General features: G+C 42.0%; 1 protein-coding gene across 2 annotated transcripts in view; it reads left to right on the top strand.

Moving 5' to 3' along the window:
* Positions 1-346: 346 nt before the first annotated feature.
* Positions 347-19,811, top strand: part of LOC140212057 (transmembrane protein 150A-like) — a 78,555-nt gene continuing 59,090 nt past the window's right edge. The window contains exons 1-3 of one of the 2 annotated variants that reach the window (XM_072282522.1): positions 347-477; positions 755-875; positions 16,910-16,957. In XM_072282522.1, coding sequence (XP_072138623.1) covers positions 811-875; positions 16,910-16,957 — 113 coding nt within the window. In that variant the 5' untranslated portion in view covers positions 347-477; positions 755-810. The other variant, XM_072282523.1, reaches the window with a different exon arrangement.

A 19,811-nucleotide genomic window follows, 5' to 3' on the forward strand; every position in this document is an offset into this window, starting at 1 on the left:
CACTCTCATACCTCGCTCTATCTTTGTTTATTTTGGTCTCTGAGTATGTGGCCAGTTCCGGGAAAAGGATATTGATAGATGGCGTCTAACCTCAGCATTACTGATTTTATTTCAGATTTTCTAAAATGCGCAAGATAATACGCCAGTTTCTCACTTTATCACTCTCCCTTTCACTGTTCGCCCGTTTCTCTGTTAAATTCTGCTTCTCTGTCTCTACATCTAACTCCCATTGAACGCCAAGTTCTCCCTCTTTGTTAGATTCTGCCTCTCTATCTCCATGTCTCTCTCATAAAAAACCATTTTTTCCTCTTTCGGTCCCACATCTGACCGGGCTGTTCCCTCATGGGCGCCCTCTAGAGCTATACCGGCTGTAGGGCTGTGGTTTCTGTGGAGCCCAGGCGCGGAGTCGCTGGAGTCCTGGGCGGTCTGGTGCTGAGCAGCGATGGATCCCGCGGTCTAGGGGAAAGAGAGGGATCAGTAAGTGGAGGCGTGGAATGGGCTGAAGAGTGGTGGGAAGGGAAAGGGGCTATATCTTCCCCGGGATGAACTTCGGACCTCGAGCCCCTCCGGGAGTTAAACGGAATTGAAACAGGCTCCAGAAACCAGGCATCTGCGTGGAATATTTTGGCTGGGAAGGAAAATAAAGTAAACAAGCAGTATGTGGGACTGTGGAGAGTTTAGGTCGATCTTACTGCTCCTGGATTTGTCTGCACGGATGATTACTCACTGATCCTTGCTCCGGGTTCTGTTACAGTGACTGGCGGAGATCGTTCACATGTATAGAAAACTACATACCGTTTGCTTCCTGGAATGGCAGCCTGGGTCATCCTTCCCGTTAGCCTGTCCGTCTCCACCATCACAGCATTGTGGGTCGTGTGAGTATCCGGCACAAACATAACCGGCTCTCGTTAGCGTTTCCTCGTAGCCACAACTGGATTTCTGCGTCAAGTTGTACGCGTGTCTTCTCTCTACACAGTACCAACCCAAGGCTTCTACCGCGGCTGCACAGATACCTGTTTTGCCTCATCTCTGCAGCTTTCGATGGCTTCTTGATTGTAAAGTTTGTGCCATCGCAGACTCGATTTAGATCACATCATAACCTCTTACCGCTTCAATCACACACCGCTCTCTGTTCTGAATATTCTCGCCGCTGTCACCTGCGCTCATCCATTCAGCCCACCGTTTCTACTTGTCACTTACAGTCAGCATGGCTTGAACTGTCAACTGTCTGCAATGTTATCCACACCCAGCACTGTATGCATCGGTAATTCTTGATCTTTCCGGCACCGTCACCTGCTTTCGCTATGCTCTGTACCGGGTGCGGATGACTCTATCGGGAACGGGTAACAGTCTAGCTACCGTCTGTTCCCATTACTGTCAGTGTATTCAGTCCTGGCATTTCAGCCCCCTGCTCTCACCACAGTCTATACCGCCAGCAAATCCCCAACCCCCTCAGCCCGACAGCTACGTGGTTTGCACTATCACCTACTTCTAGATTCAATCTGTACTGTCCCCTACTCTTCATACTGTCAGTTTTGTCACTGCAAACTATTCTTGTCCTCGGCTGCAATCCACTCTCAACACTGTTCATACTGGCACCCATTCCACTCTCTCTGAGGCCAGTTCTCTCATGAACTCCTGATGCTGGTATCTATCTACACTCAGTATGGTCCATTTTAGTATTCACTCTCAACATTGTCATTACTTTTATCCACTCTCAATGCTGTCACTGCTTACTGTAATTGGGTCCTTAGTCTCACTATCTCTCTGAAGTGTTATCTACATGACCATCTGTTCCTGACACAGTCAATCGCACTCATAGTCTACTGTCGTCTGTCTCAGGGTGGTCAACACTGTCATTGTAGCTAGATACTCTTGTTCTCACCATGGGCAAGATTACTATCTATTCTCAGTCATGTCACTTGTACGCCACTAGGTACTGTCCATTCAAAATTGTCTTTACTGCTGTCTACACCTGACAAGGTTGACATGGTCATCTGCTTTCAGTTTGGTTCTTTATTCTTGTCATTGAACCTGACGCTCAGTTTAACATGTTCATGAGACAGGCTTACAGTATTAGCCACTCCCAATACTGTTAGTACTGTCACTATAATGTCATAGTGTGAACTACACCTGCTATTTACTGTGCTGTGACATCTGTGTGGCCATCTCTTTATGATATTGCTAACTGCACTCAGTGCGGTCTCCTGTCACTTGCTGCCAGTGTGGATTATATTGCTATCTTCTCTTGATGCCGTGACCTACCACCTACTCTTGAAAATACTGGGACTGTCTATCACTCTCGGCGTGAACTGTCGTGGCCTTTATCCTCAGTAGTGTCAGTACTCTCACCTGCTTGTTTGTCTGCCGCTTAGTCTTGAGGCAAGGGAGGAGAGTGCAGGGTCCCAACAGAAGATGTTTAAATCTTCACTGGCTACAGGTGAGGGGACAGATGACCAGAAGACAGCAAATGTAGTACTTTTGTCCAACAGCGGAAGCAGGGACAAAGCAGGTAATTATAGGACAATTATTCTCATGTGAGTGATAGAGAACTTAATGGGGAAAGTTCTAAGGGGCAGGATTAACCTACACTCACAGAACTGGGATTTATCAGGGATAGTCAGCACAGATTTATTGGGGGTGATCCTCTCTGACTAATTTAATTGAGTTTCTTGAAGAGATAAATAAAGATGCGGGTGGTGTGGTGGAGATATGTCTCTACCACAGGGGATGTGAGATGCTCCTTCCCTCTGCTAGCCTGCAGGCCACCTTTGGGCAAGGTGTGGCACCTACTTAGCCCCCCAGTCCGTGTCACCTGAAGCCATGGGAGCAGATGGTGGACGGTCTTATGAGCAGCTGGTGTATATCCCAAGTCCTGCTTACACGACCACTGACACCAGGCAGACATTCTCTGAAGAGTATTGATCATGGCTGGGGTCACCTGTCTTGTAAAGACACTGCTCAGAAGAAGGCAATGGCAAACCACTTCTTGTAGAAAAATTTGCCAAGAACAATCATGGTGAAGGACCATGATTGCCTATGTCATATGGCACGGCACATAACGAACAAATAAAATAAAGATATCAATGAGGGCTGTGTGGCTGATGTGGTTTACATGAACTTCAGGAAGGTTTGTCCTACATGTAAGACATGGAGGATTGAGAGGCCAGTTTCTGTACAAGTCCAAGATTCCCTAGAAGTGGCAGTTAAATAGGGCAATTTGGAAAGGAGACAGGATACTCACCTTCATCATCTGGGGCATGGAATATACAGTAAAAGCTGGAAAGATATACTCTGGTTTTATAAAACATTGACTTGGACACAGTTGGATAACTGCATGCAGTTCCAGTCACAACACTAAAGAGGGGACAGGATTACAATGGAGAGGCTGTAGATGGAATTCACCCAGTCTGTTCCCCGGGATCATCCTGGTGAATTCAGAGATAAAGGGAGACTGGATAGAGCCGTGTAGACCTGAGGGAGAAGCTGATTGAAATCTTATGAGCAACTTAGGCAGGATAGATAACAAAAAAAACTCTTTCCTCTAATAGAAATGTTAAAAACTATTGACTATAGGTTTAGAATAAGGGGAAAGAGGCTTAGAGATTTCTTGAGGAATTATTTTCTAGTGTGTAGCTGGAAGCTGCAGTATCTAAGTAGGTGGTGTTTAAACAATGTTTAAAGAGTATCTGGAAATTCATTTGAATTGCCAGGATCCCGAAGGCTGCTGATAAATGAGATTAGTGCAACTGGGAATCTAATGGTCACTGTGGACATGGTGAGGTGAAGAGCCTCCCTCTGTGCTGTCAGAGTCTGTGAGAAGGAATGTCATTGATGAAACAGTTGACTTGTTTGGGCCTAGATCCCTGCTGTTTCTACACATCACATGGGGTGAATTGAATTGATTGAAGACCAGCTTTTGTGGTGATGGGACCTGGCTGAGGTAAGTATTTGGATGGAACTTGTGCCTGACCATGGTCACAAATGAAAAAAGATCCAGTGCTTTCCCAGTGTATATGACGAATGATCTCTTCTTGGGCTTCCAGCCGGGTACAAATATCGATTTTAACTGACATTTCGATGACAAGCTCTGCCATCTTCATCAGGGATGATGCCCGGGTCCGGTGGTATTTATGCCCCCATCGCCCACCCGTCCTGATTGGTTAGTTCTCATCCAATCAGGTTTCCGCTGTTTCACCTTGCTTACAATCAAATTCCAGTTCTTACATAGATCAAGATCTTCGTCTTTGTTAAAATTCTTTTCCTCTAGTTTTATTTTAATTGCTTCCTTCACCAGGTGGTCCCAAAAGCCGCGCCAGAACCTGTACCTAGCTGGAAGCGCGAGAAGAATTCATTCATGGTCACAAATGCTTCACTCCTTATCTTTAGCATTGACATGCTGAACCCCATCATTGTTGAGGTTGAGGATGTTAATGGAGCCTTCACCTTCCATTGGTAGTCTAATTATCCACTACCATTCATGTATGTTCAACCATAAGATCATAAGGCATAGGAACAGAATTAGGAACTTTAGTGAATGCAGTGATTTTAAATCATCTTTATGTATAATTTTACCACTGCTTGGAAGAGGCCTACCATAAAAACTAGACGAAAGAAGTACTCAGCAGACCAGGCAGCATTTGACTGAGTGTAATATGAAGATGCTAGAAAAAACCATGAGACCGTAAGACATAGGAGCAAAATTAGTCTATTTACCTCATCAAGTCTGCTCCGTGGCCTATTATGGTCTGCTTATTTTCACTCTCAACCCTATTCTCTGCCTTCTCTCCATAACCTTTAACAACCTTGCTAATCAAGAACCTATGAACCTCTCTTTAAAATATACCCAATTATTTGGCCTCCACAGCTGTCTCTGACAATAAATTACACAGACTCACCACCCTCCGGCTAAAGAAATTCCTCCTTGTCTCTGTTCTAAAGGGTTGTCCTTCTATTCTGAGGCTGTGCCCTCTGATCCTAGACTCAGCCACTGTAGGAAACATCCTCCACATCCACTCTATCTAGGTCTTTCAATGTTCCAGTGAGATCCCACCCTCAATTTTTTACTCCAGTGTGTAATATGTTATGACTACACTGCTGCTTCTAGCAGTTCTTCTTCATTCCTCTGTGAACCACTGCTAATCCCCTAACTTTAAATTAATGGTAGAGTGAGGATTACACTAGATATTGAGACTATAAATTGCAATGGTGTACATTTTTGCTTCAGGTGATATTTCTCCATGGATGCCCAGTTTTGAGCTGTCAGATCTCTTTCGAGTCTATCCAATTTAGCATGATCGCGTTCTGATGTGACCTTAAAGGTCACAGTCTTGTTTTGTGGCATAATTTTGTAATGTCATTGGAAATTGCTCCAGTGAAGTTTTATGAGTCATTTTCCCTCTGTAAAAGATGTTTTATAAACACTGTCTGGTCTTTGCTGTACACTTACAGTCAATGTTCTCTGTCCAATCTTGGAATCTTGAATTCCAAAGATTCTATAAGCAATTATCTTTATGGTCTGTGCCCTCACATGCAGGAAAAATTGCTTTTACAGTCATCAATAGGCAGAACATTTTGAAATGCTAGATTTTGACACTAAAATGTATTGTCAAGTACACTGGATTTCTTCTAAATTGCAACATCAGCACAGTCTACAATGTTATCTACAGTAATTTGGTTTGTAGACTTGCCCTTTCATCTCCATTTGATATGATCTGTACTATTGCTGATTGTATATACAGTCTCCTTCTCTCAATATTATCTCAAATTCTCCGTGGCCGCATAGTCACATGCGATTTATATGGTGAGTCTTTCGTCCACTCTTGATTTGATCTGTATTATCACCCATTCTTGATATGATCAGAACTGCTAGCTACATCATGAGAATATTTGCGCTTTTCCACAATCTATATTACCACCTAATCTTGCTATGGTCTGCACAGTGTCAGTTTTTCAATACATACTGTTACCTCCTCTTGATAACATGAGATGCTGTTAGTTACTGTATTCTCATAATGAACTGTGGTGTCACAAACTGTTGCAATTTGCCCCCTGTTTCCAATGTGATATGGATTACAACCCACTGTCAATGATCACTTCTGTCAATTACTGGCGCACCAGTGTGTACTTTCACCTGTGGGCATTCACAGTAGACACAAAGAAATACAATGGATTCAAAGAAAAGCTGTACTCAAAGAAAGAGGGACAAACAACCAATGTGCAAAAGAAGACAAACTCTGCAAATACAAATCAAAACAAGTAATGATAATAAGTATCATCTAATATTGAGAACATGAGTTTCAGAGTCAGTGTGGAATGAGTTCAGTGTTGAGCTGAATGAAGTTATCCACAATGGTTCAGGAGCCTGATGGTTGAAGGGTATTAACTGCTTATGAACATGGTGGTGTGGGTCCTAAGGCTCCTGCTCCTCGTTTCTGATGGCAGCAATGAGAAGATAGTGTGGCCTGGATGGTGAGAGCCCTTGAAGATGCATGCTGCCTTCTTGTGCTCATTGGTGGAGAGGGTTTTCCCTTTGATGGACTGGACTATATCCACTACCTTTTGTAGTTTTTTTCCTCCCATTCTTGTGCATTGGTGTTTCCATAACAGGCTGTGACGAATCTAGTCAGGATATTCTCCACTGTGCATCTGTAGAAGTTTGTCAAAGTTTTAGATGGCATGATGAATCCGTGCAAACCTTGAAGAAAGTAGAGGTATGCCATGCCTTCTTTGTGATGGCACTTACTTGGTGGTCCTTGGACAGATAGTCTAAAATAGTAACACCAAGGAATTTAAAGTTGCTGACCCTCTCCACCTCTGAACTCCTGATGAGGACTGGCTCATGGACCTCTGATTTCTTCCTTCTGTATTCAGCTCTTTGACTTTGCTGACATTGAGTGAAAGGTTATTGTTGTATCAACCATTCTGTGCTGTTGGTAATTGTGGAGGAGATGTTGTTGTCAATCCATACTGATTGGTGTCTGCAAGTGAAGATGTTGAGGAACACACACGAAATGCTGGAGGAACTCAGCAGGCCAGGCAGCATCTATGGAAAAGAGTACAATTAACATTTTGGGCCGAAACCCTTCAGCAGGATTGGAGAAAAAAAGCTGAGGAGTAGATTTAGAAGGTGGGGGAAGGGGGGAGAGAAACACAAGTGATAGGTGAAACCTGACAGAGGAGGGATGAAGTAAAGAGTTGGGAGGTTGATTTGTAGAGAGACAGAAAGCCATGGAAGAAAGAAAGTGGGAGGAGCACCAGAGGGAGGCAATGGGTGGGCAAAGAGATGAGGTGAGAGAGAGAAAAGGGGATGGGAAATGGTGAAGGGGGGAGGGGTGCAGGTCATTACTGGAAGTCTGAGAAATTGATATTCATGCCATCAGGTTGGAGGCTACCCAAATGGAATATAAGGTGTTGTTCCTCCAACCTAAGTGTGGCCTCATCATGACAGTGGAGGAGGCTGTGGATGGACATATCGGAATGGGAATGGGAAGCGGAATTAAAATAAGTGGCCTCTGGGAGATCCTGCTTTTTCTGGCAGAGGGAGCGTAGGTACCCAGTGAAATGGTCTCCCAATCTACATCGGGTCTCATCAACATATAGGAGGCCACACTGGGAGCACCAGACATAGTAGATGACCCCAATGGACTCACAGGTGAAGTGTCGCCTCACCTGGAAGGACTATTTGGGCTCCTGAATGGTAGTGAGGGAGGTGGTATAGGGGCAGGTGTAGCATTTGTTCCGCTCCTAAGGATGAGTGCCAGGAGGGACAACTGGAAAAGGGAGTTGTGTAGGGAGCGACCTCTGCGGAAAGAAGAAAGTGGGTGGGAGTGGAAGATGTGCTTGGTGGTTGGAGATGGTGGAAATTTCGGAGAATTATGTGCTGGATGCAGAGGCTGGTGGGGTGGTAGGTGTGGACAAGAGGAAACCTAACCCTGATCGGGTGGCAGGAGGATGGGGTAAGAGCAGACATGCATGAAATGGAAGAGATGCGGTTGAAGGCAGCGTTGATGGTGGAGGAAGGGAAGCTTTTTTCTTTGAAAAAGGAGAACATCTCCTTCATTCTAGAATGAAAAGCCTCATTCTGGGAGCAGCTGCAGCGGAGATGGAGGAATTGAGAGAAGGGGATGGAATTTTTACAAGTAACAGGGTGGGAAGATGTGTAGTCCAGGTAGTGGTGAGAGTCTATGGGTTTATAATAGACATCAGTAGATAAGCTGTCTCCAGAAATAAAGACAGTAAGATCGAGAAAGGGGAGGGAGGTGCTGGAAATGGACCAGGTAAATTTGAGGGCAGGGCAGAAGTTGGAGGCAAAGTGGATGAAGTTGATGAGTTCAGCATGGGTACAGGAAGCAGCATCAATGCAGTCATCGATGTAGCGTAGGAGAAGTGCGGAGCGGTCACCAGTGTAGGCAGGCTTGGAACATAGACTGTTCCATGTAGCCAATAGACAGGCATTGCTGGGACCCATGCAAGTGTGCAAAGCTACCCCTTTGAAGGAAATGGGAGGAGCCAAAGGAGAAATTACTTAGAGTAATGACAATTTCCACAAGGCGGAGGAGAGTGGTGGTGGAGGGGAGCTGGTTAGGTCTGGTGTCCAGAAAAAATGGAGAGCTTCGAGGCCTTCCTGGTGGGGGATGGAGGTGTAGAGGGACTGGACATCCATAGTAAAAATAAGATGATGAGGGCCATGGAACCTGAAATCATTGAAAAGATCCAGAGCATGTTAAATGTCATGGATGCAGGTAGGAAAGGACTGAACTAAGGGGGAATAGCACATTTTGAGGATCCAGTTGCACAAGGAGGTATTGAGGTCTTGGTTTTGGAGCTTTTTAATGAATTTTCAGGGCGTTGAATGTATTGAATACTCATTCAGAATATTGAATGCTGAGCTGTAGTCATTGAAGAGTAACCTAATGTATGCATCTTCACTGTCCAGCTGATCCATGGCTGAGTGAAAAGCCAGTGAAATGGCATCTGTTGTTGACCTGCTGTGACAGCAGGCAAATTGGAGCAGATCTAAGTCACTCCTCAGGCAGGATCAGACAGGCATGATCAACCTTTCAAAGCACTTTATCACAGTGGAAGAATATATCAGGTCAAACAACCTCCTTTCTGTGCTGTAAATGCCTACATTTCTTCATACAAACTATATTGTCATTTATTCATGATGTAGGTTATACTGGTACGTATGTATTTTAGCTACAGTACATTAATGCAATTTGATTCATACATGGCCTCTAGAGACACCTACTTAAGACCGTAAGATATAGGAACAGAATTAGGCCATTTGGCCCATCAAGTCTGCTCCACCACTTTATCATGGCTGATCCACTCCAATTTTATTGATCCAATAAACTGCCGTCCATGCTGCCACTGTTTACGACAATACTATTATCAATTATTACTATGATTTCTACTAACAGCCACTTGTGATATCACCTCTACTGCTACATGTACTCAGTATGGACCATACAGTCCTATACAGTTATCAACTCTTAATGAGGCCTCCGTTGATTGGTGTGGACCACAGTTGTTGTGTCCTAACTGTCTATGTACAGTTGATACACAAGCTAATATGCAAGCCAGGGCAGTGTGATATGGAGAGCAAGCTGTTGCCCATGCAGCAGGCTCTCCCTCTCCATGCAATTGAGGAACAGCAAAGACTGATACAGTTTGGCACCAGTGGCATCACAGGAGTTGCCGGTCAGTGTCGAACTCAACGTCAGACTGCCTTAGGGACTCCAGCTTTGGAGTTTTCCTTGGGGTCTACTCCTGAAGCCTTCCCCATGAGGGGGTATGGCCGCAAGGCAGAGGAGGTTTGAGACCAGAGTTTTCCTTCTCCTAGATGAGCTGCCAGCCATGACTGACGAGCCTTATCTGCCCGAAGTGACTGGTTTTAAGGGACCAGTAGCTCACCTTTGCCCCTTCTCCTGTCAGTAGAAGTGGTTCTGCCTGGTTTAGTAGTTAAGAGACACGTGAAGACCAGGAGCTGAACCTGGTTGTAAGAGGCTATTCGAGACACACACCATTGGGAGCATTTAGTAGGTACTGGGAGATGATCCCACTATAGTGACCCCCAGCTATGACGACCTGAAGGAACCCTTAATGCTGTCAATTATCTGTTAATGCCATCTACATGTTACCTAGACTGTGACCTACTTTAAACTTGCCTTCATAAACTCCTAATGTGATGCTTAATTGCAGACATTCAATTGTTTAAAATGGTTGGAGTTTCATCTGCTCATGACAAAATTTGTTTTGTACCCAGTTGTGGATGAGAGATCTCACCCTATAATTTGAATTGCACTCAATGATTCTAAATGACTTCACTGAAAATTCTTTCACTTTTCTGCTGAAAGCTGTTAAATGAAGCCTGGATGGGTTCAAGTGCATAGCCTAACTTTTGCTTAGTGGTTCAGTATCTATTTAAAGTAATCACATAATAGGTATCTGCCAGATTTATCATTTACACTCATCTTAGAGCTGGGTTGAACTATATTTGATTCCTTCCTCCAAGCTGGTTTTGAGGTGGACCGGAGGAAACACACAGAAAGCAATTTTCTTAAATAGTATTAGCAGATTTCCAAGTTCTTTAATTGCTGTTTGCATTGTTAATAACTTTGGATTTTAAATTTTTTTGAGACATTACTATAAATTCAGGCATTTGTGACCGATTGTACCTATAATGTTTTACTGAGGCTTTGTTGATTAAATATTTTCATGTCAGAACTTGTTGATGGACTCCAAGCTCGGATGAAATATTATATTTAGGTTGATTTCCCATAGTTCCAGCATCTTCTGATCATATCACTTGGGGTAATATGAGACCAGAACATAGCACAGGAATTTGTCAGCTTAGTGTCCTCAGCCCAAATGTCTTTTTTTCATCATCAATGGAATTCCTTCCGACGGAAGATCACAAATAGGGATGTTTGCTGATATTAGTCCAATTTCAATTGGATCTCCTGAGAAGTTGACCATCTGACATTGCTAATAAATGGCAAGTAACATTGATCTCTAACAAGTGAGTAACCACCTACTTTTGACGTACATTACCCTGAGATTCACTTTCTTGCAGGCATTCACAGTAGAAGAAAGAAATGGCATAACATCAATGAAAAATTAAACACAAAGACTGACAAACAACCAATGTGCAAAAGAAGGCAATCTGTGCAAGTACAAAATAATATCAATCATAATAATAAATAAAAATAATACTGAAAACATGAGTTGTAGAGTCCATGGGTTGCAGAATCAGTTTTGAGTTGAGGTAAGTGAAGTTATCCACACTAGTTCAGAAGCCTGATGGTTGAAGGGTAATAACTGTTCCTGAATAATGTGCATCCTTCCAACATGAGTGCACCATGCACTATTTACAAAATATACTGCAGATAATTACCTATGATACCCTGACCTCTCAAACCTTTGACTCCCATAATCAAGAGAAGGAGACAGATGGTGACATTACCACGTACAGGTTACCCTCCAAATCACAGTCCATTTAAAGTTCAAAGATGAAAATAGATTTGTTATCAAAGTACATGTATGTCATTATATAGAACCCATTTCTTTTGAACCCATGTTCATTTTCTTAGAAGTAATCACAATAAATACAAGAACCACAATCGAATCAATGATAGACCACAACCACCAGGAGGGACAACAAACAATGAGCAAAAAGAAACCCAATAAGCTGTGCAAATGCAAAAAAGAAAGAGAAATAAATGAATGAATGAATGAATAAATAAGCATTAAATATTGAGAACATGAGATGAGTCCTTGAAAGCCAGTCCACAGATTGTGGGCACCGTTTGGTGATGGGGCTGAATGAAGTTGAGTGAAGTTATCCCCTTTGGTTCAAGAGCCTGATAGTTGAGAGGTAATAGCTGTTTCTGAACCTGGTAGTGCATGCCTTGAGGCTCTTGTACCTCCTTCCTGATGGTAGCAAGAAGAGAGCATGGCCTGCGTGGTGGGGGTCTTCGATGATGGATGCTGCTTTCCTGCGACAGTGCTTCTTGCAGATGTGCTCAATGGTGGGGGGAGGCGTGGAATATGTTCCCTTTTCTCATTGAGTCTACAGCTAGGAAACCCAACCTGCTAATAATGTTGAAATATCTCTATTAACGAGAACCACAGCTCAACTGGTTGTATAAATAATGTGGTAATGTGGTTACAAGAGCAGTTCAGTGGCTGAGAATCATGCGGTGAGTGATATAGTTCCTGACACCCCAAGACATTTCTAACATCTACAAGGACCAAATCAACAACACAATGGAGTAATTACCACTTGCTTGGAACATTGCAATGCCAATAACTTTCAAGAAATTGACACTATTCAGGGTAACACAACCTGCTGAATTTGCACCCCATCAAACAACCTAAGTATTCATTCACAGTACTGCAGCATGTACAGTTTGCAAAATGCACCAGTTACAAAGCCAGACTATTCTAACAGTGCCTGACCTCTCAGAAAAAGATAAGGACAGCAGGTTAGTGGAGATATGATCACTATCTGCAGGTTTCCGCCTGACATAGAAATACATTGTTGGTCATTATTACCACTGGATATAATTCCTGGAACTCCAAGCCCAACAGCACCATGGAGTTTCAGGAAGTCAGCTCACCATCACTTTCCCAGGGCAATTAGAGGTGTGCAATAAGTGTTGGCCTTGCTAGTGATGCCTAGATCCTGAAAATTAGAGTCATAGATTTATCAGCATCTAAACAGACCATTCAGCCCATTACATCTATGCCAACCGTCATGCCTATTTATACAAATCCCTTTTGTCTGCATTAATTCCACACCTTTCTATACCATACCCTTTTAATTACCTATCTGGAAACCTCTTACATGTTATTACTCACCTGGCAGCCCATTCCAGAGATCAACTACACTTTGTGAGAAAAATTTACTCCTCAGATCCCCTTTAAGCCTCTTCCCTCTTACCTTAAACCTATGCCCTCTTGGCTATCAACCAACCCTATCAATACCTCTCATAATTTTATTTACCTCTAACAAATAATCTCTCGACCTCCTTCGTTCCAGGGAAAAAGACCTGACTATCCAATCAATCTTTATAATTTAAGACCTCCAATCTAGGCAACATCTGTGTGAATCTTTCCTGCACCCTTATCAGCTTTATCATACCTTCCTTGATTGCTCATGATACTCCAAGTACAGTCTAACATTGTACAACTGTAATGAGGTAGCCCAACTCTTATACTCAATTCTTTGTTTAATGAAAGTAAGAATAGCATATGCCTTCTTCACCACTCTCCTGTGTTAAAACTTTCAACTACTATATACTTGAACTTCAAGATCTCTCTTTTCAACAACGCTCCAAGTGCACACCAGGTTAGGCCCTGGGAATTTATACACATTTCCTTGCTAACTTTTTACTCCTAATATATTTATAGAATCTTATAGGATTCTACTTAATCTATCCACCAAGAAATATATCATGGCCCCTTTTTGTGCTATTAATTTCCTTTATCACTTGGACTCCTCGAGGGACCTGTGCCTCCTTTTTCCTGAACAAACTTCAATATCTCTCTTGAAGCAAGATTCCCTAATCTTGACAGCCTTGCCCTTCACTCCAACAGGCACATATGGTACTAATCCCATTTTTAAAATCTTTCCTGCTTGCGAGACATTCCCGTAACTTCCCCAATTAACATTTGAGAGTTCCTGTCTGCTGCAATTGAAATGAGCCTTTCCATCAGTTTAGGATTTGAGGACCAGATTTCTTGTTTTCCATGACTATTTTGAAGTATTGTGCCAATTTGCCAACCCGTGCTCTGAGCTCATCTCTCTTACCTGTAGGGCCTTTTGTATTAGAGTCAATGCATTTTAGTCCAGCCAGGCTCCCTGCCCTGTCCCTGCTTGTCCTTTCTACTGAACTCACTTGCTTTAACCACTGTATTTGCTTCACGTTTCTCATCTACAATTTTATGTCCCACCCTGCCTGCCAGGCTAAAAGAGATCTTTGTTATGCTATACCTTTTCTTCAGCAGAGGCAATTCAGCAAAGCAGCTAAACACATTTGCAAAGACTGCAGACTTTCCAAAGGTATAGAAAATGACAGATTGTGTCCATGTGGCTCCTGGGCTAACCTTTCAATGAGTTCTTCATGAATCATTCTCTTAATTGACAACTCTTGATGGAGATGAGAAGAAAGCTATCGTGGTCAATGCCAGATATGCTCAGGGAAATAACATTTTCTTAGAGAGTACTTGCCTTATTTACCTGCTGAATTGCTTGAAGGATGGATCTTCATGGAGAGAGTGAAACTCATTTTGCCTATTTAAATTCATCATTGTTCAACGCTCATGAAGAAGGTATTGCAAGCTCAGAAACAGCTTTCTTCTCCTTAGTTGTTGCTGGTGGTCGGCTTTTATGACACTTCTAATTACAGTTTCCCTCGTGGAAAGTCCACTGTGTGAGGTCCTCTGCACACTGCTTTCCTGGCAATCATGCTGAAGCTTAGAAATCTGGCTTTTCCACTGATGAATTGAAAATTCTGAGGTGGAGAAACTTGGATAGTACTTGTGCAGTAATTAGAAGTAGCTCGGAGAAAAATCGCCAACCTTTGGATTAAATAGTGCAGTGGGATGCTCCATTGCTTGAGAATCCGGCAACAATCCACCCTTGAATGTCTGTTGCATCTTCATCTTAAATCATGGATGATCTGTGTAGGTGGATCAGTAATTTAAATTTGCTGGTGAGTTGTTACAGGAAAAAACATAAATGATTAGGGCCGTACTTCCCCGGAATCAGCAAATCTGCCAGATGAATGAAACTGAGAAAGGTAAGCTTTTTTTAACAACTGTGTTTGTGGGCAAAGACAGAGAACAAGCAATGCTTCTTCTTGCTCCCTGGGGCAAACTTGCTGTCTTCCCTAACTAGGATTGGCCTTAACAAAGATCCTGCCTACAGCTTTCCATCACTGCTCATTCTGCCTCATGGTGGAGTTACTGAATCTGCTCATTTCATGGCTACATTGAATCTACCCTCCACCCCCCTTCTAGTAACTATTGGGGAGAACATATCCTCCAACTGAATGAGATTGGGAAGAACAGAGAGGAGACGTAAGATACCATCCACAAAGAATGTCTTGATGCATATTTCTGTTGAGATTGCCCAGTGTAAATGTGTTTATCTTACATTCTTTATTAATTTTGCTTTTCAAATATTGACAGAGCTTGTTCAGCACATTGAGTCTTTGTCAGCTGTCAGACTAAATTTATCAATCCCATGCCCATGCATTTCCCTGCAACCTATTCTCTCTCACAAGCCCGTCAACATCACCCTGTGTGTCCACACATCCAATTACATTAAGGGCAATTTACAGAAGCCAATTAACTTACCAACCTGCACGTCTTTGAAAGATGGTAGGGAAAAAAGTATAGACTTTGCCCTAGGGTAATGCTCTTTCTTCATTTTTAGATTTTATTCTTAATGTGATGTGGATATAGTTAAACTGAAATTTTAACACAATGGCCGATTCATTGGCAATCTATCTGTAATTGCACTGTTCAAGGTCTCCAAAGGAACTAAGAGTGAAAACTTAAGTTTGTTTTGCTTTCTTTGTTTATAGTAACTGAACAGAAATAGAATGTGCCAATATTTTCATCTAAATCTATCTTTATGTTCCCTGGAGTACAAGCAGAAACTGACAAAACTCTGCAGGTCAGACAGCATCTGTGGAATGTTCTGCTCTCCACAGATATTTCCAGTAGTTTTTGTTTCATTTCAGATTTCCAGATTCTGAAAGCTTTTCCTTTTGAGATTTTTTGGCTTCATTCCAGCTTGTTTAAAAACAAAATTCTATTTGAAGAAATATTTGGTGGTGACAGACTTCTTAACTCATGAATAATCAGATTCGGCCTGAAGTAGAACTTTAGCATGTCTCACTCCCGATGTACTAAATACTGTACATTATTACAGCAATTTCAATTTCAAATCTACTCACAGGCTGTGGAATACTTTGGCACATTCGGTGGCTTCATAATGCAGGTCTATCTTTCTTTTATTTTTAAAAGTAAAGTTGTGAAGTCAGCCAAAGAAAATGGCAATCAATTTGCCATCATTCCCACAAACAGCCCCACATAATAATGTAGCCCCTTTCCCCCACTGCACTAAAGCATCAGCCATTATATTTGAACTTACAGCATTCTGACATTAAGGCAACTTCTACAGCTGAGCTGAGTTGATATTGTGATATTGATAAGACAGGATACACTTTCTAGAACACAATGTTTTGTACAGAAAAATATGATTTAGCTACAAACTGAATTTATACAATCTAAATAATGTGTTTTTGTTACTTAACTGAATCACTGCCATAAGTTTACGGACAAACTTCCATTACCGTTTTGATTAAAACCCAGCTAGCCATGTGAGTGTTCATATCGCTCTTACTTTGTAAAGGGGAAACAATGGAAGGATTCAACTTCTACTCGGTGGTGGAGACCAGAGTAAGAGTAAGACGTGGACTATTCAGGGAAGCAGCCCCTCACATAAAGGATGTGAATATCTAAAATTTTTCCTTCCTTCGGTCCTCTCACTGCCCTACACCTTCAGTTCTACATTGCTCTCAAATAAAAAAGATGGTTGAGCCTTGAGATGAAAAAAAAAACAGAATTAAATGGAGATTGGTAGATTTTTTTTATTAGGATATGGCAAGATAGGGAGGTGAAGTTAGATTGCAAGAGAAGTTAATGTCTGGATCATGGAGTAGGTTTGATGGGGTGAGCGGCTTTCTCCGGTCTGTTTGTGTATGGGAAAAGTGGAATGTTCTAATTGCCATTACCAACAGTCCTCAGCAGGTACTTCTAAACTACTTTTAGCACTGCTTTGATGAATTGATTGGTTGAGTAACTGATCTCTGATTTCTCTTTTGCACAGGTATGCAGTGGCAGTGCAGAATCATCACGTTTGCCCTGTGGACAACTGGTACGGTAATCTAGCATTTCCTACTTTGCAGTGAAAAGATAGGGATACAATATCTTAGAGTTTTCCAAAGGTCAATCTAATCTGAATATTCCAACAAATCTGATCATCAACGTCTACTCAGTTGTCACTATTGTGGTAAAATATCACACTAACAGATTTGGTCTTGTGCTATTCATTGTCCTTTATTAGGTTTAAGAATAGAAGTATAAGTAGTTCATCATGGGATGGTCCTTAAAATGTTTCTGAAATTTATCAAATGCTCACTAAAATAGACTTCTAAGTTTTTGTAACAATGGCAACAACCTATCTTCGTAATATACTAAGTAGTGATATCAAACAAAATTTGTCATCAAGCTACACATTGTGATACACAACCACCAAACATTTTTAAAAGTGACTTAAGTGGAGGACCTGAGTTGTATGGAAAGTTTGAATAGGTTAGGACTTTATTCCTTGGGATGTAGAAGATTGAGGGGAGATTTGATAGAGGTATACAAAATTATGAGGGGTACAGATAGGGTGTCAAGCAGGCTTTTCCCACTGAGGTTGGGTGGGACTACAGCTAGAGGTCATGGGTTAAGAGTGAAAGGTGAAAAGTCTAAGGAAAGCACGAGGGGAAACTTTTTCACTTAGAGGGTCATGAGAGTATGGAACGAGCTGCCAGCACAAGTGGTGCATGCCAGCTTGATTTCAACGTTTAAGAGAAGTTTGGATGGGTACATGGATGGTAGGGGTGTGGAGGCCTATGGTCTTGGTGCAGGTTGATGGGAGTGGGAAGTTTAAATGGTTCAGCATGAACTAGATGGGCGAAAGGGCCTGTTTCCATGCTGTGCTTTTCTATGACTCCGTGTCTCTTTGATTTTATGACTTTAAAGGAGAAATAATGGATAGGGAAGCAACGAAGTGTAGGAAAGCAATTCCTTAAAGCAGAAAAGGGTAATGGATGATTTAATAGAGTTCAGAAGTAAAAGGGATTTTCACAAAATACTTTCATTGGCAGAGTTGTGAGCAAGAGGATGCAGTTTTAGAACTGGTAAAATAATAATAATAGCGGTAAGGAGAAACTGCAATGCACTGTTTAAAGAGGCATTGAGGCAGATTCAAGTGTAACTTCCAGAAAGAATTGTTAACATACACAAACATAAGACATCTGAAGGACTGTAGAAAGTTTAGAGGAGTGGAAATAATTGAATTGCTATTCCAAAATGCTGCACAGGCATGCTGGGTTGAATGGGCTTGTCCTTTATTATTTTCAGGAGAATTTTCAGCATGGGTTGGTTTTGATCCAAGTAGCCTATGGCTCTCCAAATTGTTGGCAAGGATCACCTGCAAAATCCCAACTCTCTATATTTATCATGCATTGTTTTCCCAAGTCACTCTGAAAATCCATACATGGGCAGAAATAAGGTTTTCTTTTGCACATCTGGTTTAAAAATTTACATTCATATTTTTGAAAAATTGTGATACAGAAGCAGATCATTCAGCCCACTGTGTATATAACAATCAAACAAGAGTTACACACCTTCCAGGCCATGACTATGCAAGTACACAACCAGATATTGTGTCCTTCTATTGCAATTCATGTTTCTGGTTTTCCATTCTGTTTTCAATCTCTTGACTGTTCACTTACATAGTACTAAATTCAATGGTTATAAATTTGATTTTCTCTTAATCTGTTCTTTCTTAAGGTCCTATGTTTCTTTTAGCCTTCTGCTCCAGATACTGCCCATATTATCTTCTTCCTTCCCTGACTTCCACCAACCCACACCTTCATGTTAGCATGTCATTCTAAATTTCCCTCTGCACGACTTGCAGCAAGAACATTGAATAGCAATTTAAGTCAGCCAAATCATTCAATTCAGTCCATACCTTTCTAGATCTGGCCCAGGAGCACAGTACTCTGCAAGCATTCTGTTCAGGTCTAATCCTGAATTATTACCCTCTGGTTCACGTTGTTTAAATTATTTCCTGATTTTTGGATTGCAAAATTATGATCCTAAATCAATGAATGCAACAATAATCATGACTTCATTCTCCGTATTATTTGTACTCAGTGGCTGCTGTTTGTATCATCAATAAAGTGCAATCCAGTTACACACCTGTGGTATTTGGCAATACCTCACAAACCTCCATCTTTTACCAGTGAGAAGAGCAAGACCATCAAGATTATCAGAACACGACTGCCTGCAGATCCCTGTATTTTATCTGAAGGCAATTGGCATCATGGGAAAAACACTGTGATGCTTGGATGCACACCTTGACTATCAGAGGTCAATTATTCCTGTCCCAGCACATCCACATAGGAGTTTCTCAGGGCGATGTCAAATGGGAAACTATCTTTGACATGCTTTATTAAAAATGTTGACTGATTAACTGTTTCCAGCATATTCCCTTTCTTTTATTTCATACCATTGATGCCTTCAAGAAAGCAATAACTGCTGTGATGCTGAAGTGGCTAACACAGAAGAGTGCGTCATACCTTGAACCAAGGCTCTGTTGGGTCCTTTGAACTTGCAGCATGGCAAGGGTCTTAGACTTCTCCATGTTCTGTCTCATCTTGCACGTTCAGTCAACAAACTAGGCAATGCACTTAATATTTCACTATGCATCACTGCTTGCATTCTCATTTGGAGCATTTTTATAGTGTGGACTCACCTGTGTGTGAGCTAAAATAATAGATACCCTTCACCTGCTACTTCATTGCAGCCAGGGGTCGCCCCTTGTGCGACATATTTCATGATTTTCTCCCTTTTTTTGTGACTCAATGAAGCTGGTTGCCCTTTTCTCACCATATCAGCCAGAGACTCTTTATCCTCTGAGTAATCCTATGACTCCATTTGCTTCTCCATCTCCT

The sequence above is a fragment of the Mobula birostris genome, chromosome 18 (genome assembly GCF_030028105.1).
Source record: "Mobula birostris isolate sMobBir1 chromosome 18, sMobBir1.hap1, whole genome shotgun sequence".
NCBI classification, from domain to species: Eukaryota; Metazoa; Chordata; class Chondrichthyes; order Myliobatiformes; family Myliobatidae; genus Mobula; species Mobula birostris.